The following is a 24,681-nucleotide window of genomic DNA, read 5'->3' on the forward strand; positions in this document are numbered from 1 at the left end:
ACAAACATATCATTAAATATTTCTATAAACTTAATTCCATCTTATTAGCAATTACCATGAACTGGTTTGACGGCACCTCTTAGCCGAGTCTTGCACTCGGCAAAAGCTTTGCCGAGTGCAAAGTGGCCTTTTGCCTGCCTGCTATAGTGAATAGTAACTTTATTTCATTTTTCACGTTCCTTTATACCTATGTGGACAGCCTATGAAAATGAAATTACCAGAGGTAGTATGCTTAAGCAAATCGCCAATGTAAACAATGTAACACTAGCGCATCTTAACTAACCACACCTGTAAAATTTATTTTTTTCCGCTGGCGGTACCGACTGCCGCCTGTACAAACCCTTGGAACCGCCAGTACAGTGTACTAGTGATCCATGCAATGAAGAAATGCCCTGCAACAACGTAGCTGGATTTATGTCATGAAGCAAATGTCGGTATTCATCTAGTTATATATATAACGACTGATGACTGTTTTTTTGGGTTATAACCACCTCGTATGTAACCGGTGTGGGAGTCATGCGGTTACATACACCGGTACTATACCTTCCATATATATTTCTGATTTTGGCAACTACTTTGCAACTACACACAAGGAGCACTAGAGCACAGTATTATACACATTTCCTATTTCCTACAGGTGCCTGAAAGTGAAGATGAACTAACAGAAAGAGAGATCGAAGGTATTCGGTCTTAAGAAAATCATTGTATTTAGATTAGGTAGATGATGTTCATCGCCTCAAATGAAATATATAAGCCACTGTAAACTAGAAGATATGGGTTGTTCTGAGCATCCTTTAAGCGACAACCAGAAATTGAAGTGGGACTGCAAACTGAAAGATGGGCCGCCTACCCTTGATGTTTTTGTGGTGCTGAGTATTTGCCAACCACCAACAGCTAGTTGTCCATCTGCTATATTGTATCTCCCTGTCCTTTGCTGATTTTTTTATGGAAGAGGGATTTTTCCCTACTGAGAAATTTAATTAAAATTGGTTTAGTACAAAGTTTACAATTAAAAAAAGCCTTCTAGCCATGGTTCAAAAAGCGGTAAGAAAGCTCCATTCACTCAGCGACGGATCCAGCGGTGGGGCTAGGGGGCTTTAGCCCCCACTACCGCTGCTGGACCATTGGAGTTCCTAGTATTTTTCTTCTAATTTTAAGCACAAATGTATAAGTTACGGAGGGCTGAGACCTTTATTTTTTATGAGTTATTTTGTAAATTTCATCTCTGATTGATGTTTTTAATATAAAACAACTTCCAGCTATTATATTTTTTCTATTATGATGGGTTATAGTAGAGCTAAGTCAATGTAGCACTTTTGTTCACCCCCTAAATTTTTTTCTGGCTTCGTCCCTGCATTCACTTATGTATAACAGTGGAAGGTTGGAGGTTCCGAAAGATACAGTCATTTCAGAATGTCCAAATGCATGCTCTGGCACATTAAGAGGATTACTTCCATGTAGAAACATACTGATCGGTGTTGTTTGAAGTAAACCAGCAAGGGTTATCAGTGCTTGGGATTTGGAGGCCCAGACGCGTGCATTTGCTGTTGAACAAACAGTGGATTAGCTTCGCCTCGTTCTTCGCGTGACACTGACTAGGAGGACTCTGGATTTTTCTCTAGACAAATTTATGCCACTTGCCGTCCTTTCACTGCGTTTCAAGTACACCTCTTGCAATATATAAGGTGAAGACACAGCAGCAGCAGCAGCAGGGGTGGAACTAGAACTGAACTGAACTGACCGAGAATCAAACACAAACGCAATGAAAGGAGATTCCATCATGAGTGAGGCGGAGGAGTCGAGCCTGCTGCCTCTTCTTCCTCTTCTCCATGGAACGCCTTCACAGGTCACTGCTTAGCTTAATACTATCTCATCACTTCCTTGTCAAGCTTTGTTACTTTGCTTGTGCTGTTTTGTACTTATTTATTTGTTTTTGCTTTTGTTGTTACCGATGTTTGACAAAGTGCGCACAAGCTTAACATCGTTCTGATTGTCTGTCATCGATAGATCCATACAGTTGTTTGTCAGTTCATGTTGACAAAATAAACAAAGCTGATTTGGAACGATGAACAAAAGATTGTACCCATTGTTCTAGAAGAGGCCGTAAAACTCTTGTTTTCTTCTATGGGATGGGTAACCATAGAAACTTCCTTTCTTCAAAACTGATTTAGTATGCTGAATACCCATGAAGAAAAGGAACATCCAATTTCCTCTTGATACTCTTAAGGACAACAAAAGTATCATGGCATGTTGCATCTGAATGGAGTGTTTAACAAATACCAGCAATCTTGAGCAAAATCGCCCAAGAAACAGCTGGCCTCTTCAGCTCCTTATTGAGAGCAGAGGGACACAAGCATGTAAGAATCTAAACCATGTTTTCCTTTATTTAAGACTATTTTTATGGTGAGCTGTATTTCATAAGTAGGCAAAAGAACCACTTAGAAACCAAATGTGTCTCTGAATGCCATATTGCCATAACGTATCAAGCAATTGTTTATGCTCTAGTAGGTGAGTAAATTTGAGGCCCCCAACTGTATGTGCACCGATACTACTTATGCAGTGCTATAGCTCGTAAAATGTTTTCAATATCCTTCAGTTGAATAAATGTCTGCTGATAAAGGCAAATAAAACAAATTAAGAAGATCTGTTCTTCCCTTGACTTCCTGAAGAGTAATGTGTTGATTGTTAGCAAAAGAAAAAGATGTGGATGAGTTTAGCAGTGGACTCTATTCTCCCAAAGATCTCCCCAGAACAGCATGGCCATCTTGTTGCAAATCCACCGAAACGATTCATTTTAAATTTATCCAAAAGCTTCAACAGGACACGTAAAAAAGAGAGCCACTTTTTACTGACTTGGTTGTTTACCATTCCTGTACTGTTTTACCAATATACCAACTCAATCTAGGGAATCCCCGTGTCAAAAATTGTATGTGCAAATCTAACACTTCTAAACAGTATAGGAATGGTAAACTACCAAGTAAGTAAAAAGTGGTTCTCATTTGTATAGAAGGATGTGGATGAGTCTGGCCCAGCGGACTCTATCCCAAGCATATTTTGTCTTCTTGCAAAATCATATTTCCAAACTTATTATACTTTAAGTTCCATTTGAAAAAGTATAACTCTAAAATTTTGTGTAAATTTAGAAGTTAGGAAGAGGATAAATTTTTATATGACAAGTTGTTTGCTTTTCGGGGGCATCTCTGTTTGTCATACTTTTTATGGCAATTAACAATGAGCACAAGTATGGTATTGCTAAGTAGATATGTAGAAAATAAAAATGAACTATAGTATTCAAATATATTAAAAATTCTCAAACAGGAATTCCATAAAAAGGTTATGTCTCTGTTTTCCGTTGCATTTTTGGATAAAATATTTGGTTCAAGTAAAGTGCGCTGAAGAGAAGCCTAAAATGTCTACCTTTTTTTCTTTTTGACCATTAATGTATACCGATTGAGCTTTAAGTCCGACTGTACAGTGTTTATGTTGGTATAAAGCCATGCATATTAGTCACTTCTGGATCAGTAGACAAATCAACTTTTAAATCGGGCCCGCTTAATGTCCTTGTGAAACACAGCATGATTAAGTCATGATATGCTGTCAGTATTAGATTGGTCGGAGTCATCTCAGCTCTCACTCAGTGTTCGGTTCTTCCAGCTGGGCATGGATGCACGTAGGGCGTAGGCTCAACTGATTAAGAAACGACCGGAGAAGTGACGAGCCATCAGAAAGCCTGAGACCCTAGAGAGTAGAGACAAAGGCAGTTTTGATAAATACCCACGTTAACTAATTTTCATCAGATACACTAGGATAATGATAAATAATAAAATTTCTCGTAAAAATTAGGAACATTTTACCTGTATTAACTTGGTAGACTCAAATTATGATTGCCAAAAATACCCATTGGATCTATTTTACATTATAAAAAAATAACCATACATATAATTTAAAATAACACTCAAAATTTGCATCTAAATCACAAGGCCCACAAATGTTGTTACAAAAGGTAATATAAATAACCTTCTAATTATTTATCTAAATTATCCATGTTCGCTATTATAAAAGATAATGCACGGTTACATCAATTTATCATTAAATAACTCACCTTGCTATTATAAATATAATATAAAACATCTTTATATTGTTATCTAAGTTACCACCTCTGAAATGATGGTGTTTGTTGGGGGTAGGGGCATCTACCCCTTCCATGTAAAAAGGCCCAATGCCTAATATGTCTGAGGATTTCCATGTAATTCGCAAAGCAAAGGAGTAGGAGGAGCGCACTGATACCAATGTAGCTTTTATCCGGGAGTATTTCACACTATCGATTTCCACGTAGAACTTCGAAAGTGTACTAATTAAGAGTAAAGATCGCCCAAGGATAACTATATATTTTTTGTAGCGAGAGAGAAAGTTTCCTAAAATTCTTGAATTAATCTGGGAATCAAGATTATTGTAAGTTTACTTATTTTGGGACATCAGAACACTAGTCACAGAAAAAAAATAAGAAGGGGGCTAGGAAGGTCTAACTACGGTCCTACAAACACCAATCCCGACATGATGGACTACGTCGGCCATCAGGGCTATCACCAGCTAGGGCTGCCACAACTATGTGTAGGGCTAGGTGCAATTCCAGATAATCACAAGACTAAGCACCACCCTTAACCTATTAATTATTACTCTAGTGTTGCAAAAACTAGAGCACTTGATACAAGCGGGAATCCAATAAATAACTTAAAGTAAGTGCTGGAAAGTAAATAAAGAATTTAGAAATTATGAATTGAAGAACCTCGAGAATGCTCAAAGACGAACCAAGATCTGCAAAAGTACAATGTCGAAGAAGATTCGACAGGTCCAGCTCCTCCTCAGCGCTCTCCTTTGCTCTCTCCCTATTTTCTAAATTATAACTAGATGAACTAGAAGAGATTCATCTAGAGGGACCTCTACTTCTATTTGGATGAAAAATTGAAACCTTAGCTTTTGCTCTTGAAGGTAGATATGGTGCCTAGGGCAGTCCATGAGGGTTCCTTATATAGTCCGAGGTGGAGTAGGGGCCAAGAAATTGCCATGTCATCGCTCCGCGTCATCTCCCTCGACCACCTTTGGTTGCACCGACTTAAAACCGCCTTAAATCAACGGTGTTGATCTTCAAAAACGTGTACATGGCGACGGAGGTTGAAAGGACACCATGGCAGGCCGGCAGGCCTAGGCCTTGGGCCGGTGAGCCCACTACTGTGGGCTTTTGCCCCGAGCTTCGGCGTGGTGTCCTTTGAAACCTTATAGATTCTTTCTATGTTGGTTTCATCGTGGATTTGATCTTTTTATTCTAGTCTCCAATTATAGCAAACAATATATCCATTCGATCAGCGCAACAAGCTCCATACAGTGGTGTACTCTAATTCATCATTTGACACACTTTTATTCGGTGAAAAATTAAATATCATGCAAAATAGTGGAAACACTAAAACTCGTGGAACTTGTTTGAATCAAACCTTATAACTATTGTTTGTAATTCATTCTATGTTAATTTAGACAATAGTTAATGATATTATTTAGAGTTTAATGACCGTCAATAGGAGGAAGATTGTCTCCTCCTACCTACCTTATATAAATAGAACCTAGGGGCAAGGGCAAAGGGAATCCCCATCATTCTGAGAGCCATAATTTTTATCTCTTCCTTTTTTTATTGTGCGGGCCTAGTACTACCTAAGTTTACCCTTCAATCCGACGAAGCTATACCCTCACCCCGGTGAAGGTACGAGTGAAGGGCTATAACCCCACAGTATTATAGAAAAACAAACTAAAATATCTCACAATTCCATGTCTAAATCCAATGCCATCTACAATGGAACATAATTCACAAACCACTATAATAATATATATAAGTTTATAAACCGTTCATTTTATATCAATGTTAAATTATAAGTAAGCATTAAATGTTGAAAAATATTCCCTTAACAGATAGCTTAACTACGATATTTCAATTTCACATCAAATTGTATTAGCGCTCCATGGTAAAATTTTCAATTAGTTGTCATACTAGAATAGATTGTAAAACATTAAGACATAGCATTAGAACTCTATATATTTTTCCAGAACAATACATCTTCACATATATTTTTCTGATATAAAAAATTAATTAAATTGAATACTAAATCTATGTGGAACTACCAATATAATATATTATAAAAATCAAATAACCATAATGTACACTATATAGGTTTCTAAAATGCTCCATTCTATCCATGTTTGAATTCAGTGTTAGCATAAGTGATATGTGTCATCAAGTATAACCAACATACACAGACACATTAACGATAAAAATATATGTTTATAGTTTATCAGTAGTAAACAAAAGTTTGTCTCGACAAACCGTATTCCAATGACAATGACAACCTAATAGAGATCATCTGATATCCAAGCAATTATTTATATATAATTAAACAAGAGAAGAGATAGATAAGAAATTCATATTAGTTGTCATGGACTCAAAGTAGAAATAAATGCAGTACCGGTGAGCATGGGGGCACGGAGTTTTCATCGATTTATTGTTCACCAAATATAGTTCCACATGTAAAGCCAGCCTGGCCATGTATATATGTATATACGCTTCAATTTGGTTCTGATGATTAGAGTCGAAAACTCGTATCAAAAGACATCTCACAATTTGAATTTGACTGACAAAACCAAACTGACCAGGTATGAAAATCTGACTTGGCCTTTTTCTATGAGCAATAATTTTTTAAATGGCCATAAGTCCTGCATTTGGACAATTGGACTTCAAATTGATTATTTCACATGTGCATTTTTCGGTTGTCTCGATGAGAGCTATGCAACGGTTAAATCATTCTAAAGTTTAACAAGGTTAAATCACCCATAATGATTTGATAAGATTTTCTAATACTCATCACTTGTTGTCAACCTGCTACATGTATTTATTAAAGGGATGGATTGAATGGAGCAGGGAATAATGGTAATTTGAAAACATTTCTATGATCCACTGCAGGACTATGAACAATATACTTGCAATGGATCTGTTGATATCAGAGGCAACCGAGCGTCCAAAAGGCATACGGGAAACTGGAGAGCCTGCTACTCGATTCTTGGTAAGGACACAACATTACTATATATATGTATGATCATCAATAAACTCTTGGATCCTCCAATTCAATTTATTAATACTTGCAGGGGGTGAATTTTGTGGCGCTATGGCATACTACGGAGTTGGGACAAACCTGGTGAGCTACATGACCAAGGTGCAGAAGCAAAGCAATGTCGCTGCAGCCAGCAACATCGCTTTCTGGCAGGGCACGTGCTACCTGACTCCCCTTCTCGGAGCTTTCTTGGCAGATTCATATCTTGGAAGACACCGAACAATCTTGGTGTCCCTCATGATATTTACCATGGTACGCAAGTGTTGCCATTGTTCTTGCGATTTCTGTTCATGGTTTACAGTTCCTTTCCTTGTGGTTGCAGGGAATGCTCCTACTGACACTTTCAGCAATCATTCCAGCAAGCATTCGTGTAGTGGTGAACTCTCACTCTCAGGATGCCTTGTCTTCTCTGGGCCTCTTCCTGACAGCTCTAGGCTTAGGTGGCATCTGGCCATGTGTTCCCACATTCGGCGCCGATCAGTTCGACGATACAGACACCGCTGAGAAGGAGCAGAAGAAGCTCTACTACAACTGGTACTACTTTGCTGTCAACGGAGGTTTCTTCTTCGCGAGCACGGTCCTTGTTTGGGTTCAGGACAACCATGGCTGGGGGCTTGGTTTTGGCATCCCTACTGTGGTTTCCACGGTTGGAATTGCTGGATTCCTTGCCTGTATGAAGTTGTACAGGTATCAGAAACCAGGAGGCAGCGCGCTGACTAGGATTTGCCAGGTTGTGGTGGCTGCCACCCGCAAGGTGAACGTAGATGTGCCGACGGACAGCTCTCTTCTGTATGAGATGCCGCCGGGGAAGGAGTCGGCGATTGCTGGGAGCCGGAAGCTGATGCACACTGATGGACTAAAGTAAGCTGCATTTCATTTCATATGGTATATCTTCTCTTCAGTCTTCACTAGCTCGACATTATTGTTCTGAACATTACTGCACTTGCGAAATTTGAATACTAAGACACAAGACTCCAATACCCCATTATATTAGGTTCTTTGATCGAGCTGCCACCATCACCACCTCTGAAGATGCATCTAACCCATGGAAGCTTTGCACGGTGACACAAGTTGAGGAGCTGAAGATCTTGGCAAGGATGCTTCCTGTCTTTCTAACAGGCATAGTCTTCAACACTGCCGAAGCGTTCTTTCCGTTGTTCATAGAACAAGGACAGGTCATGGACAGCCACATCGTTGCACAGTTCTGGATACCTCCAGCCACTCTGACGACCTTCAACTGCCTCTGCGTCATCATCCTGGCACCAGCGTATAACAGAGTTGTGATGCCCATGGTGTGTAGGATCACCGGCAAGAAGCGAGGGTTGTCCGAACTGCAACGCATCGGCGTCGGCATGGTCTTTGCTATGTTTTCAATGGCTTCAGCTGCACTGGTTGAGATGGTGCGTCTCGACATCGCCAAGAACAGGGTGCTGATGAATATCCTGTGGCAGGCTCCGCAGTACATGTTTGCCGGAGTAGCCAAGGTTTTCAGTGTGGTTGGTTTTATTGAGTTCGCTTATGAACAGTCGCCAGATGCCATGAGGAGCTTGTGCCAGGCTTGCTCTCTCCTCATGGTCACGCTTGGAAGCTACCTTGTGTCGATCATGCTGAAAATGATCGATTCAGTGACAGCCGGAAGGGGGAGCCATGGCTGGATACCAGAAAACCTCAACGAAGGGCGCCTTGATCAGTTCTTCTGGTTGATGGCAGGATTGCACCTGCTGAACCTGCTTGCATTCGCATATTGCGCTACGAGGTACAAGTGCAAACTGGCTACGTGAGTTTCTTCTCATAGTTTGAGGCTCAGAGGAGTGCGTTAGTAAAGTTGAGGAGCATTTAGCATTGTATATTATTATTTGCTACCAACTCAAGTTTTGGAAGTTATTTTATTAATTAATTTTTTTAGTGGAGTATTGGAACAAGTTGTTGGGATAAAAGGAAAGAACAATAATACACAGTTAATCTCTCATCTTCTCATCTTGTGATGAATCAAGAGGAGAATATCTATCATTAGATCAACAAACGGAATTAACAATCACTTACACAATAGATACACCTGTTTATATAGAAAACCTCCTTAAGATGAGGAGTAAAAACCAGGAGACCAACTAGTTCACTCCGTGCTTCCACTATAGTCAATAATGGGTACAAGGAGTCTTCTCTAGAGCATCTACCCATTCATTTAATTGTAAACTTGACATCAACTACCACCATAACATTCTAACAAGAGGAATAACAATAGCCAGATAGAGAAGTTACAAATTCTGTCTTCTTCGGTAATATGTTCATTTCTCACAAACTATAGCTCCACCGTGCATAAATTTTGATAGGCGTATAGATCCACGGGTCCCCTAATCACTGACCAAAGTTCAACTCAATGAGACACCATTTCACAACCCAAATAAATCATCTACCAAAACAGCTGTCACGCAAAATTGTAGTACCCTGAATTTACAAACTCCCTCTCAAATATGGTTGTTTAGTCAACCAATCCTCAAATAAACTTGAAAGATTAAAGTACTATGAATGAGGAATGAAATAACCATATGTTTTGTGCCAATCTGACCACGTTTGAACCTCCAATCACTAACTTGAAGATGGTCGGTTCAGAATCACCAATATAGACAAATTTTCCCTTCTTCCTTTCTTCTCACATTGTGGTGTTCTTGTGTTCTGCGCTCCTGCAACTCTTTTAGCAGCAGCATCTAAAGCAAAAGGAAGCTAGGGTTTTTGTCTTTATCCTTCTCAAGAAGTGCTCTTGAGTTGATTTAGGCACCAAATCAACGGTGCACAAGCAATGGGCTTGTGAGCTGCATTTAGGCTGATTTGCTAGGCTCAAAATCATCCTCTATTGGAGCGATAGCCCAACAAACTACCACTCACGACCTCATGGAGGGTCTCATGCCTTTCGACTTCATGCCAGCGAGTCGGCAACAAATATCAGTTTCTCTGTTGTCATCACCTTATTCAACATATCTGCTACAAGAACTTTTCCAAACTACATTTGCTTAGAATTCAACCACATCCCGAATCCCTTCTCCTTGCCTTCCCTTAGCTCTAGGTGAGTGAGTGTATATGTATATATAGACATGGGCGGCGCCAGGGGTATTTCCCTATATGCCATGGAATACCCAAGATTTTGGTAAAGAAACTAGATATATATGGTATACATTTAGTACATGACACTGTCTAATTGTATCAGAAGCCTACGGATGAGCATCCCACAAGGCCACAAGAAACAGAGCCCTAGCTAGCAGCGAGGATTGCAGTGCTTGTTCAGGACCTCGCGTACTGCATCCCAAGCCAGTGGTGGGCCCAATGGGTAGTTCAGATAGGCACAAGACTACTCTGGATTTTGGCACAAAATTTTTCAGTACTGATTCTCTCAGCCCAAAAAAACTTGGCCCATGGCTCTGTTCATCCTGTAGCAAGGCAGCGAGCGCTCCACCGGTCGCTTCCCCGTCTCCCCGACTCCCGCAGGCCGCCAGGCCGCATCCCGCTGTCCCGCACTCCCGCAGTTATGCACAGCAGCACAGGTCGTGACTCGAACTCGCGAGCGGCCGAGCGCCGCCGTGTCGGAGACCGAGGAGGAGCCGTCGCCGCCACGGTCCGCCAGGCGCCAGCGCTCCCATGACCCCATCCGCTCCCGGCTCCTGCATAGGCGCTCCCGTCGTCTGCTCCCGTCCGGCTCCGGTCCGGCTGTCCCCTCCGCTCGACCCCCGAGCCCCCGACAGCGGATGGCTCACGGCCAGGCGGCCAGCACTCAAGCAGCGCCGCAGCGGGCAGCGGCAGCGGCCACGGCACACGGCCAGCACAGGTGAATTGGTGAGTTTAATTTTTTCCCCATATGGCTATGGCTTTATGATTTAGGGATTTGATTTTCTCTAAATCTGTGATTCTGTGAAACTGTGAGCCAAGAATTGAATCAATTTTTTTATGTTTAGGAAGTTGAGGCATGAAGAAACCAAATATAGCAGTTCTTTTTCAGAAACATGAGAAAGCGCAAATTAAAGTAGCTTTTTATATTTATGTAAGACCTTATCTTATATATAATCTATTTGTACAAGTTTCAGACCAATTTATGTAAGCTTTGAACATTAAATTGTATTGTCGCAGTTTGTTTATTTTATAGTCATTTTACCGAATTTTTTCTTTGAATTTTGTCGTGTTGCGTATGGAAAAAAATTTAAAACTACCTTGATCTTGATTTTAATTCATGGGTCCCAAGCTAGCGGGGGCAGCGGCCTCAGCGGCAGTGCATCTGCATCCCAAAGGGTGGATGCTACTGCAGATTGCAGTGCTGCCCCATAGCGGTGACCGGTGGCCAGCAGTAACCAGCAGGCGAGCAGAGCAGATCACGGACTGCAGCAGCTGCCTGGCTGCCTCCCTCGACTCGGCCCCTTTGGCGGCCGACTTTCGGCGGCGGCCAGAAACCAAGCGTTCAAATAACCAGACACAAGTCTCCTCAAGATCCATGCACCACACAAAGATTTTGTTTTCTCCTCTGATTTACAGGGTGTTTAGTTCCCCTTCTATTCCAGAAAAATTTAGATCTCAGTTCTATTATTTTGTATAATGGAACTAAACATTATGTAATTTTTTTTAGAAAAGGTGGTTATTCTCTGTTTTAGATTTTGATCTCAAAAGACAAAAAAAAAGCCAAAAGAGCCTTAAAAGGCTCTTACGAGGGTAATAAATTATGTATTTTGGATGAAGCTAAACATAATCGTGAAAATTTTGGTATTTTACATTTCATCGTTTCAAAGTAGTTGACATTTTTGCATTTTGCATCTTGCATTTTATGAAAAACTAAACAACCCCTTAGACTGAATCACAATCTAATTGATGAAATTTATAGGGAAGAGCTATGCAAAGTGCCTATGTGCTTACTGCAATTTAAACAAATTTATTTGTATATGCTACTGTGTGCTACTTTATTTAGTGTCATCATAAAAATTCTATAAATAATTTCTTTTGACATTTTGTTTCTAAATTGCAATGTACATGGAAAAGACGTGTGCTAGCACTAGCATATTTCTATTGTGGGAGAAAGCTAGCACTTATATATTTGTAATGTATTTTTTTTACATAGAATACCCTACGATGAAATTCTGGCTCCGCCACTATATATATAGAGAGAGCAATGAACAAGAGATATATTGAGAGTGTGAGAGTCTCCCACCAAGGGAACATGTGGTCTGACTTGGGCCAAAGTGAGTTCTATGTGACACCTCATTTCTCTGCATGGCTTGCGATCCACCGATATTTGCGCTGCCTGTTTGTGTAAATGTTCCAGTGGAATGTTCCGTGGTGAGGATGAATCAGTGCCCAGTTTTATCCAGTTTCTTCACAACTCAGTTTTCAAACTTGAATTTCAAACTCATATGATCCTCGTGATGAGATGAATTTGAACAAGTCATGGCCGGGTCATGACAGCTAGCTATAGTTGTAACCATGAGTGCACAAAAACTAGCTAAGCTAGCTTGGAACTGAATCGGAGGACTACTAGTACTATCTCCTGTGTTTCTGTAACTAGCTAAGCGAGTTAGGAACTGAAATGGAAGACTACAATCTCCTGTGTTTGTGTGCTCTAGTTTGCTGATGTCCTAGAAAATTCCTCGATTTTCTCTGCTTTTATATCAAATCATTTACTCAGTGCAATTCGCACGTGAATTATACCCTAGTAGTCTAATAAAATCATTATGGATCAAGGGATTTAAAATATAACTATATAACACCATGGATAAGTGCAACTACCATAAATAAAATAATCTATATTTTAATAATTAAATATATATAAAGTATAAGAAAATTATAGATAATATATATTAATTAGTGAATTTAAATAAATTAAATTAATTTAGAAGTATATAAAAATAAAATAAAATACTAATTATTAGACATGGTAAAATTAACTAAAATTAAGATTTTTATATCATCAATAATATTAAAATTACAGTAGCCATAAATAAATTTTAAATAATGATACATACCATCTGCTATATATGTTAAAGTTAATTTCTATTTACATAGTTAATTAGTCATAACTATAAGGTTTAGATGGTCTTCAAAAAGTGATATGAATAATATCGGATATTTTGTATCTTTGCTGAATAAGAATGTGGAATCGGATAGCGAATATTATTCAGAACAAATACAGATATACTACTCATTTTTGCTCGCAAAAAAAAAAAGATATACTACTCATTTAACATCTGTATTAAATTGAATATTGATACGGATATCAAAATTCGGATCATTGGGATACCTGGACATCGGGTAGCGCGTGTGGGAGGCGGCCGATGAACCACAACCAGCAGAGCAGGAAGCTGGCGTGCTGCATGCGTATCGCCATATGGCGGTTGGCGGGGCACAAGGAGGCAACATGCATGCACGGTTCACACACGACAGCGTCTGTCCATGGGCCATGGCCGTGTAGCCTGGGACCAGTTCCGTTGGCTAAAGGGGGGTTTTTTTTTTTTTTTTTCTCAAGTTGATTAGCACTAGATGCACGAGCACGACCTATATCATGGATTTGAGTAGTTCCAGCCACGAGCCCACGATAATCAACTAGCATTCTATAGCAACAACAATAAAGTACAAAATTGTTAGTGTCAGCTTGCAGGAACAATTTATCATGCTTTCACGTTGACTACTGTTATCTCACAGATTAAAATGGACAAATCGGGAGTGATATCTGTTCCTTTGATCTTCGGTCGGATCAAGCGCAAGTTAATATTATATATAATTACATAATTGTCTTGAGTGAACAACGCGCATCTCTCTAGGATAACCCATATTCATATCTATTTATACATCTAAAACTACTACCTCTAAATTTTTGCCCTTCAATTCACTCTATTATAGAAATCTTTTCCGAGGCGGTCGTTTTTATTTTTCTGAGGCAGACAAAGACAACCGCCACAAATGAAAGGTCACCGTTAATGGTGGTCTAACCGTGGCAGTTGCTTATGCCTGCCACGGTTATCGATAAATGGAGGCGGGCGCTTTAGAATGCCCGCCTCGGTTAATCAATAAAAAACAAAAAAACCATGAGCCCACCAACGAGCCCACCAAAAAAAACTACTTCCACTGTCGTGCGCTGCCCGATCCATTGAAATAGAGGGGCAGCCTAGGGAGGGAGAGGGAGACTGTCACCCGCAGCCCTAGATCTACGAGCCCGAATGCCAGATCCGTGATCCGTGACACTGGACCCATGAGCCCCGCCACCAGATCCCAAATGAATTTCTACAGGCGGAGTTTAGTTCCAAATGAATTTCTACATGCGGAGTTTAGTTTCCCACATATTATCCTAAACCGAGCATATATTAATTATTTGAGGCCCTAAACGGATTCCAATGGAAAAGTTGTCAACTATAAAGTTTCATAACTTTTCAAGATCTATAACTTTTATATTGGTAGTTTCTCCATCCAAGGTCATTTACAAAATTTGAATTTCAAATTTGAGAAATTCAAACGTAGTTTTCGATGACAAGATGATTTCAAATCAAAAAATTATCAACTACAAAGTTTCATAACTTTTTGAGATCTACAATTTTCATTTTGATGGTTTTTTCAAACGAGGTCATTTGAAAAACTCAAAAAAATTCAATTTCAAATTATTTCTACAGGCAGATTTCTTAAGAAACCGCCTGTAGAAATATGATTTTTACAGGCGGTTTCTTAGAAGAACCGCCTGTAGAAATATATGATTTCTACAGGCGGTTTTGTTAGAAAAACCGCCTGAGGCCCGCTCATTTATTTTTACAGGCGTTCTTTAATTGAAACCTCCTGTAAAAATTAAATTACACCGCCAGCGTAGAGTTTCACTGTGCTAGTGGTGGCTAGAGTGGGAGGGAGAGGGAGCCATGTTGGGAGGATAGGGGGCGTCACGGTGTCGGGGGAATCGGGGGAGCGAGGGCGTGAGGAAGGTGAAAGAGGTTGGCGGCCGACTGAGGATGGAGTGGTGGAGGCAATCCCTAAGTTCGGCTTATATAGTTGAAGACAAAAATCGTGTCTCGATAGGCTAGGCTAGGTCTACTGGGCCTAGGCTATTTTTGGAGGCTGGCCTTATAATTTGCCCACCACCGTTAATCGATTTACCGTGGCGGACACCTTAAGTTGACTGCCTCGGAATAGGCTATTAAGCGAGACAGTCGTCTGAAGGTGTCCATCTTGGTAAATAAAGAATGTCTGGCTCTGTTAATCACAGATATTAATCAAGATGGGTAAAACGGAAGTCCACCTCGGTTAAGTTTTGAGGTGTGTCACTTAAAATAAATCATGTAGTATTGTCACTCGCTCATTCTGTTTGTCTCTCCGTTTCGCGAGCATAAGAGTTCTGGTAAAATTCTGTGGATCGCATAAGTCGTTCCGGTAAAATGATGTGGGTTCCATATAGTCCTCTCAATCTCATAGTTGATAGTTCTGACAATGATCTAACATATGCTCATAAGATTCATAACAACAGGTTTTTAGGGTCAAATTTTCAAGATGTATTTGAACAAAATGACAATAATCGTTGAATAAATCTCTGAACCGCAACTGTGACCAAGCAACAAATTATACGTTCTTTTCTAATGCACGTGCATGTTTGCTAGTTCAAGTAGACCTTGATTATATTTCCAAAAAGAGTAATAATGCCTGATTTGCACCCCTGTGGACTTAACATTCAAAGTAGTTGTAAAAAACATTCAATGTGTTGTTTCCTGACATGATAGTGGGGCCCACATATCATGTAAATAAAATAAATATTAACTTTATATTAAAATAGTAGAGCCTGATGCAATCTGTAATGTTGGAGTTGGTAAATTTTTATTTAATATATTTTAGAAGCTCAAATATTGTTTTAAGCGATTGAGACCCTAATCAAACTTTTAGTTCTTGAAGTGGTATAAACTAGCTTAATATTTATCGTTTCAGATTATTTAAAAATGAAAATATTTAACAAAAGATGCCATAACTAAAAAAGCTAAAGACACATGGGTCTATGTGACACATCAGAAAAAATCATCTTAAAAAAATCTGAACTATTTTAGGGATTAATTTGTCTGGTTTTAAAAGCTATGGAAAGTAAAGTTATCCGATGTTCTAGTTCGAGGTTGTTTTTCAATTTTGCTACAAGCTCTGAGGGGCAGATCAGACTTTTGCATGGATCGGGTATCAAAGTACAAGAAAGAATCATCAATAAATAAAATAAATGAGAATGAGAATAAACAAATGAATCAGCTAGTCGCCATCATGATGGCTCAGGATTGGTCGACAAAAAAATGAGCCTCACTCTTAACTGTCATATATAGGAAGCCCTGCTCTTTGTGTATATCATTCAGTATTTTAGTCCAGTTTTTTCCATATGAAAAACTGATAGTTCCTGAGATTCCCTCGATCTGCTCTTTTGAGCATCAAGTTGTCTCTTCTTGATATTTTCTGTTCTTTTTTTCTCTCCTCTCACACCGTACAGTGTATAAAAGAAACTGCATCCCGCGATGGTAGGTTTGTGTGAGAGAGAGAGGACTAGACACAGCCACAGGCATGAAGGGTGGCTCCATCAGCGACGAAGAACATGGTGGTCTTGTTCCTCTTCATGGCAAGTTTTCACAGGTCAGGTCACCACTTAACCTTAACTCAATGACCAGGCATCGTTCGCATTGTGTATTCTTTTTAATTTGAAGGAAGGTATTAGTGATTGAGAAAGTGTACATGTATATGTTTCTGTTCGTTTAAGACCGAATGTCTCAACATAAGATGTGTCTAGAACAAATATTTTCTTACAAATTGCAAATGTAAAGACCAAAGTAGAAAGACAATATTTGACGAATCATAGTCAGCGACAGTAGGCTACAATAAGAGCCTATACTATTACCAATCAGGAAACCTAATGGATCACAGCCTCTATGTTCATGGAGACGCACTAGATAAAAGGAAAAAAATTTTCTAGAAATCCTCATAAAAATCAGAAATATGTAGGCTTTAATTTAGAAGACTCTAATCACCATCGCCAATAATAATAGTTAGATTCTTCTGATAAACAATTATATATTTATATGCCATTACAAAAAGTAAATAGTAACACCCTAAATTTGCATATAAATTACGCACTTCTTCCAATAAGAAAGATACTTTAAAAAACCCTAAATTTATTCCTAAATTATCCAGCTTTAATATTGACTTAGCATCAATCAATGCAACACTACTCCCATAAATGTATTGCATCAATCTCAAAGGCCACACATTTTCTTTCAACATTTGCACATGAACACATGCCATTATGCTAATCACTTTGCAATGCCAATTTCATTACAAACCAACTTTTCATCACAAATGAGATTACATGTGCATTGCAGGACTATGCACCATATATTTGCAATGGATCTGTTGATATCAGAGGTAATCCAGCATCGACAATCCATACTGGAAAATGGAGAGCCTGCTACTCAATTCTAGGTAATAATCGGATTCTTATATCTCTTACGGCATCCAAGGATGCAATGCGCATAAGCTTTCCCACTTTATATTCTGGTGTGGATATATAAATTATTGGGTTTGGAACTCCTTTTCATTCACAGTTGCAGAATTTTGTGGTTCTTTGGCGTACTATGGAGTTGGAACAAACCTGGTCAGTTACCTGTCCAATGTGCAGCAGCAAAGCAATATTGATGCGGCGAGCAATATTGCCTTCTGGCAGGGCACCAGCTACCTTTGTTCCCTTCTTGGAGCATTCTTGGCAGATTCATATTGGGGAAGACACCGAACAATTGTGATTTCCCTGTCAACCTTTACATGTGTAAGTGTAGGCATGACTCACTAATCTTTGCATATTGCAAGTCCATTTTTCTCTACCAGATCATCAAGCTTGATTATTAGATTTTGTTTGAACTGTTTTTTCTTCAATTAGTATGTTTTATTTGGCAGCACCTGGTGTTCTTCTCAGTTTAGTTTTGGACGGCACTCATGGTTTCCAATTTTTTTGTACACAGGGATTGATGTTACTGACACTTTCTGCAATTGTTCCTGCAAACATTCTTACAGTGGTGACCTCCCCTCAGGATGCCTTGGCTTTCCTGGGCCTATTCCTGACAGCTCTGGGCTTAGGTGGCATCTGGCCTTGTGTTCCCACATTTGGAGCTGATCAATTCAATGATACCGATGGGGAAGAGAAGGAGCAGAAGGAGATCTACTACAACTGGTACTACGTTTCTGTCAATGGTGGTTTCCTCTTCGCGAGCACAGTCCTTGTTTGGGTTCAGGACAATTATGGCTGGGGATTGGGTTTTGGGATTCCTACTGTGTTTTCAGCAGTTGGAGTTGCTGGGTTTCTTGCCTGCATGAAGCTGTACAGGTATCAGAAACCAGGTGGAAGCGCACTAACTAGGATATGCCAGGTCGTGGTGGCGGCCACTCGCAAGGTCAACGTAGATCTGCCAACAGACAGCTCTCTTCTGTATGAAATGCCAGGGAAGGAGTCAGTAATTGTGGGGAGTAGGAAGCTAATGCACACTGATGGACTAAGGTTTGGTGTTAACACAATCTGTTCATTCAGTCATTTTTTTCCTTTAAAATAATTATAGGTTTTTGGGTGCATCCTAGGGAATAGGGATGCAGGACCGGGATTGGTCTTAATTAGTATGACTATATATCATCCTGATATAACTGTCAGATATTAGTATGACTAAAATAACTCGAATGTTGCTTGCAAAAAAAAAATAATAATAACTTGAATGATTTGTTGCATTGGCTTCAGGTTTTTGGACCGAGCTGCCACCATCACAACCGCGGAAGAGAAGTTTCTTGACACACCTAATCCATGGAAGCTTTGTACGGTGACGCAAGTGGAGGAGCTCAAGATTTTGGCAAGAATGCTTCCTGTATTTCTAGCTGCCATGATCTTCAACACAGCCGAAGCTCTATTCCCACTGTTCATTGAACAGGGACAGGTCATGGACAACCACATACATAGTTTCTCAATACCTCCTGCCTCTCTCACGACCTTCAACTGCCTCTGCATTGTCATCTTGGCCCCAGCGTACAACAAGGTTCTCATGCCTATTGCGAGCAGGATCACTGGTGTGAAGCGAGGACTGTCGGAGCTGCAACGAATCGGCGTGGGTATGGCTTTCGCTGTGCTATCGCTGGTTTCAGCAGCGATAGTTGAGATGGCGCGTCTTGACATGGCAAAGAAGACAGGCCTGGTGCACCAGAGCACTGCGGTCCCAATGAATATCTTGTGGCAGGCACCACAGTACATCTTGGTAGGGGTCGCAAAGGTGTTCAGTGTGGTGGGTTTCATCGAATTTGCATATGAACAGTCACCAGATGCCATGAGAAGCTGCTGCCAGGCTTGCGCTCTCGTCATGGTTAGCCTTGGGAGCTACCTTGTGTCTGTCATGTTAAAGATGATCGATTCAGTGACAGAGGGGATATGGGGCCATGGTTGGATCCCCGAGAACCTCAACCAAGGGCGACTTGATCTGTTTTTCTGGTTGATGGCAGGACTGCAACTGCTAAACCTTCTTGGATTTGCTTACTGTGCCATGAGGTACAAGAACAAACTAGCTGGATGAGTTTATTATTCTCAACTAGTTTATCTGTGCTTGGGAGCCCTTATGTAATACTACTCAAGTATCATATTAAGGCCTGTGACGTAGAGGGTCAGCAGAAGCGTCAAAATTAGCAAGCTAATAACTCACGAGAATTTTACCAAACACCTTCTATGCGTCGTAGAAAAAAGCCCCGTAGTATCTTTTGTTCAAACATGTGGCAAGATTTATATGGAAACCCCTTGCGAGAAAAACCATGGGTAGTGACGAGCAAACAATCCACTATATAGGAAGATGAAGATACAAGAGGTGTGAGCCAACAAGGTTGGGGAGCTCCAAATCCCCATAAATTTCACTTTTCTAGTGGTGGATTTTGTTGATCAAAGCCACCCTCTCCTCTCTCAAAATCAAATGAACAAGCCACACATCAGAGAGTGAGGTCGGGATGCCCCTTTGGGCTGGTTTGGACATTTCTTAGAAAAGTTATCAAAGTTTCATATTATCACAAATAAGTCCCTAGACACCTAACCAAACATATATGCAACATTTTGCATAACATAGTTGGTCAAATGAGCCTCAAGATAGTGTCAATGGGAGCTGCAACATCACAATTCTCCACCTCAGCAACGATTGAACTATAGAGCAAACACCCTCACATGCTTGATGTCAAAAGTCCAATCTTCAAATGATAACATCTTCAAATGAATAATGAATTAGCAACAAGTTCATCACCTCCAACATGGAGGTAGCTCGGTTTGACTTGGCAAATTATTGGGCCACAAACAAACGAATCAATGGTCTCTAATGACTAAACATCATGGCCAACACAATCATGATCATGATGTCGAATGCTTAAATCTCCAACTCCAAGTCAAATGCACAAAAAAACCTCCAACAAGGCTTCACAAGAAGCTACCAAATCAAGCAAGCAAGAATAACTAGAAAGTCAGACGAACAAAGCTGAGTTTTCAACAAATTCTAACGGCAACAACTATCTAAACATGTGCAACTGACCTCCTAACCTAGCTTTCTACAAATTGCTTTTGATAGTTTATGGATATGCTAACAAATCTCCCGAGGCATTGAACAAATAGTGAAGAGTGCAAATCCATACTTTATATGTTATTTGATGCAGCATGGCCATCAACTATCAGCCCACTTTGCAAAATGGTCTATAGCCACCAGTGCAAAGCACAATGCCCTTTTGATGCCAAGGAACAAACATGAATGTCCCCCATAGTAGCGTTTGCTTGATCAAAATTTAAGCACTTAAGCAATAAGCCTATGATGGTTCTTTGATATAGCTCATATGCAAAATAAATTTAAATACACTCTGTTGGCACTTTAATCAACAGTTACAGTCAAATTATTAATAATTTATAATGGAAGTCCTCCAATCATCTAAATCAGCCCAAGCTTATTCAAATAAATTTGAGCACGATTTGGCTTGCTTTCTTCCTTTAGCATCAGCTCTCTTTGATACAAAAATTACATCCTCTAATGTTGAAGCCTGATGCATGTTGAGCCAACATGTTAGCCTTACTGTTCTCATACCTAGAAGTTTGCTCAATTTGGAATATGGAAGAATATATAATGCTATCAAGACATTATCAATATACGCATCGAGTGACCCTTCTAAACAATAGAACACACCAGTGACCTACTGAATTTATTAGTAAAGAATCACCAAAGCATTCCACATGTTTCACCTCCATGGATTAAATTGTCCCCAAGCCAAATAAGAGAACTTCACATTCTAGATGCTCGTGCAAAAGTAGTTCCATCTGCTTGATGTCTCAAACAACACCATTATGAGAAATAATGATTATACCAACACATTGGCCTTTTTTGCAAGCCGATTAATCATTTTCCACATTCATGAGGTAAACTTCTTCGAAATGCATATATTATGACCCCGAGTCGGGCCTTAAAGCCATGAAAGAAAATTCCATGGAGGCTCTTCTGGTGGCATGATGTTTGGAGTATTCATCAATTATATTTTTATGCTAAGGCGATAGCAAAGTATCGGCCATATGAATTTGTCCACAAGAGTATGTGTAGATGAAATAAAATGTTGCAGCTCTTGACTAGAAAGTCATTGATAAGCAAAATGATTTGGAAATCTTGCATAATATGAAGATCAATGCCAAGGATCAAATAAAGAGTTGAAGGAAAACCAAACATGCCGTGGGACGAAACATAGGTATGGGTGGAGACCATGGATGACGACATGACCATTAGTTTTGATGATTTGTTACAATCCTCTGGGTTGCAAATTGTTTTTTGAATCTACTTCTCTTCTTTGCCTTTATTGCACCACTTTCTTGAGCATCATCCTTTTGAATTTGAATACTCCTTTTAGGAACCCATGCCAAGCCCTTTTCTTTCAACTTCTCTGCACTAAGCAGCTCGGTTTGTTTCTGTTTTGGATAATGGTAATTCTTTCTTGAATTTAGGTACCCTCGCCTTCTTTTGTTCTAATTTGGCACCTTGAATATCAACAGATGATTCTCCCACTTCTATGCCATCAATAGCTAGATTTTTTAACATTGTAATTGACTTCCCATAAGTTGAATTCAGATCTAAGCTTTTTTCATTGTGGCCATCATTCTTGACACGGTAAACCTACTTTTACCACTTTCTTCTTAGGTTGAGCTGTAGATCAATTTTGACTGAAACAGTCTATGTAATATGATGATCTCTCTGAATATCTAGGAGTTGCATACTCTATATAACGTGGCCTAAATATGGTAGGACATGTGCCTCTTGATCAAACTAGCCCCAAGATGACTGCGGATGAAAACTGGTGGGTTGTGCTCCATATGACATAAGAACTGGCTACTCAGAAGGAGAATGTGTTGCTGCTACGCGACATCTATTCTGTTGCCAATTCTGCTCCTGAGACTTATGTTTTGGAGGCAGCTTTGATGATTGTACCTTTCTTGACTAATTAGTAACATTCAATTCTGCTTCCATCATGTATTTAGCCAGAGTTCATTGAAAATGTGCTTCATCTTTTTATTTTGTCAAGGAAAACTATGTTTGAATTTTTCAAATTTAAAATTTGAATTTTTAAATAACCTCGGATGGAGAAACAAGCAAAACAAAAATTATAGATCCCAAAAAGTTACACAACTTTGTAGTTAACAACTTTTTATTTAAAATCATCTTGTTAAGGATAACTATGTTTGAATTTCTCACATTTGAAATTTAAATTTTCCAAATGACCTCAATTGGAGAAACAATAAAAACAAAAGTTGTAGATCTCAAAAAAATTATACAACTTTGTAGTTGACAATTTTTTATTTGAAATCATCTAGTTGAGGTTAATTACATCTAAATTTCAAATATTTGAAATTCAAAATTTTGAAATGGCCTCAAATGGAGAAACAACAAAAAAAGGTTGTAGATCTCAAAAAGTTATTTAACTTTATAGTTGATAACTTTTTCATTCTTTTAGTGTCCCAAACACTCATTTCAAGTTCAGTTCAACATAATATGAGTAGAAAGAATATCTGATATAGATACAAGTGACTGTTGGGTGGAGTGGCAAGGGAAGGGAATGCATGAGGCTGTCATGTATTTGAAACCTAGCGGCTATGAAGCGTGCATTTTCATGCAAAAATAATGCATGACTGCGGCTTGTGATGGTGGGGCCTCCTAGGAGAATTTTTTGTTATTTTTTGGCCTAGATCTATGATTTCTACAACTCATCAACCGCCCCTACTGTAACACCCTAAAAATTTCCTTGTTTTAAATAGTTGAATTTGATTTATTGAGTCAATTTTGTGAGCATCAAAATATAGGAAAAGTAAATAAACTTTGGGAAATTAAAATTTAATATAAGTTTAGAAAACATTTTTGATGCATACATGCTGGTGTATTTTATTGAGATGATTGTTTTAAAAATAAAATGATAATTTGATCAAAATTTATTTGGAAATTTTACTTGAAAAGAAAATGGCAAAACCTTCTTTCTTCCCCCCTCTTCTCCTTTCGGCCTGTAGGGCCCAACCCCGCGCCTCCCCCTTCCTTCATAGGCCGCAGCCCAGCCGGTCACCTTCTCCCTTCCCCTCTCTCACCCGCTGACAGGCCGGGCCCGCCTGTCATCCCCCTCCTCCGTCCAACCGCCCCCTCCTTCTCTCCTTTCTCTGCAACCGCAAGCCGCACCTCTTCCCCGCTCCCACGATCCTCCCCATATCCCGCGCGTCGGCTGTTTGGACGTGCCCGAAGCCAGTGCCGCGGCTCCCACTCCTCATTCCACCCCTTCCCCATCTCTATTTCCTCGTGGGAGCACAGTAACCCGCCGCCGGAGCGCCACCGCCGGCCGCGCGTCGCCCGGCGTTTTCGAGCCACCTTTGCCCCGTTTCTCGACGTGGTGAGCATCGCCTTCTTCCCCCGTTTCTCTCGGTGTTTCCCTTGCGTCGTTTCATGGCTTTCGGGGCCGCGTTCTTCGTGCTCCGACAAGCTCCATGGCCGCCGGCCGTGGAGCATGCCGCTCGGGCCTCTCCCCGGTCACACCGCGGCCGGGAACGAATTCACCTGTGTCTCCTCTTTCTCTTGGTGCTCGTAGCTCGGAAAACCATGGCCCGAAGTCCCCAAACCGCCAGCTCCGGTGACCTTGCCACCGAAATCCATGGCCGCCGCCGCCTCCTTCCTCCCCTCTGGCCGGCGCGCCACCTTCCCCCCCTCTCTCATCTCTTTCTTTTAATCTCAGCCGTCTAGGATCGATCCGATGGCCCTGGATGCACCGTACCCCTTCGGGGGCAAAAGTTTTAAAGAGACCCTGTGTTTTTCTCAAATCAACCTGCGGTCCTAAAATGCCCTTTTGGAATACGTTTTTCGACTTCAAACACGTACTTCGTCTCGGTTTAGATCAAAATACGCTTTTAGAAATTTACAGTTTTACCACTGAGTTTGTTTTGGCCATAAAATATTCGTTTTAGCTCCGATTTGAACCGTTCAAATTGTGTTAGATTTGTATTTAAATTCTC

General features: G+C 40.2%; 2 protein-coding genes across 2 annotated transcripts; both read left to right on the forward strand.

Moving 5' to 3' along the window:
* LOC8083638 (protein NRT1/ PTR FAMILY 8.5) lies at positions 1,522-9,048 on the forward strand. Its single transcript, XM_002464777.2, has 5 exons — positions 1,522-1,846; positions 7,004-7,103; positions 7,186-7,403; positions 7,474-8,012; positions 8,146-9,048. The coding sequence occupies exons 1-5, from the start codon at positions 1,763-1,765 to the stop codon at positions 8,930-8,932; spliced, it is 1,728 nt and encodes a 575-aa protein (XP_002464822.1). The 5' UTR covers positions 1,522-1,762; the 3' UTR covers positions 8,933-9,048.
* On the forward strand, positions 16,534-19,852 carry LOC8083639 (protein NRT1/ PTR FAMILY 8.3). Its single transcript, XM_002464778.2, has 5 exons — positions 16,534-16,751; positions 17,495-17,594; positions 17,717-17,934; positions 18,128-18,660; positions 18,892-19,852. Exons 1-5 carry the CDS (start codon positions 16,683-16,685, stop codon positions 19,709-19,711), a joined length of 1,740 nt encoding a protein of 579 aa, XP_002464823.1. The 5' UTR covers positions 16,534-16,682; the 3' UTR covers positions 19,712-19,852.

The sequence above is a fragment of the Sorghum bicolor genome, chromosome 1 (genome assembly GCF_000003195.3).
Source record: "Sorghum bicolor cultivar BTx623 chromosome 1, Sorghum_bicolor_NCBIv3, whole genome shotgun sequence".
In the NCBI taxonomy this organism is placed as follows: Eukaryota; Viridiplantae; Streptophyta; class Magnoliopsida; order Poales; family Poaceae; genus Sorghum; species Sorghum bicolor.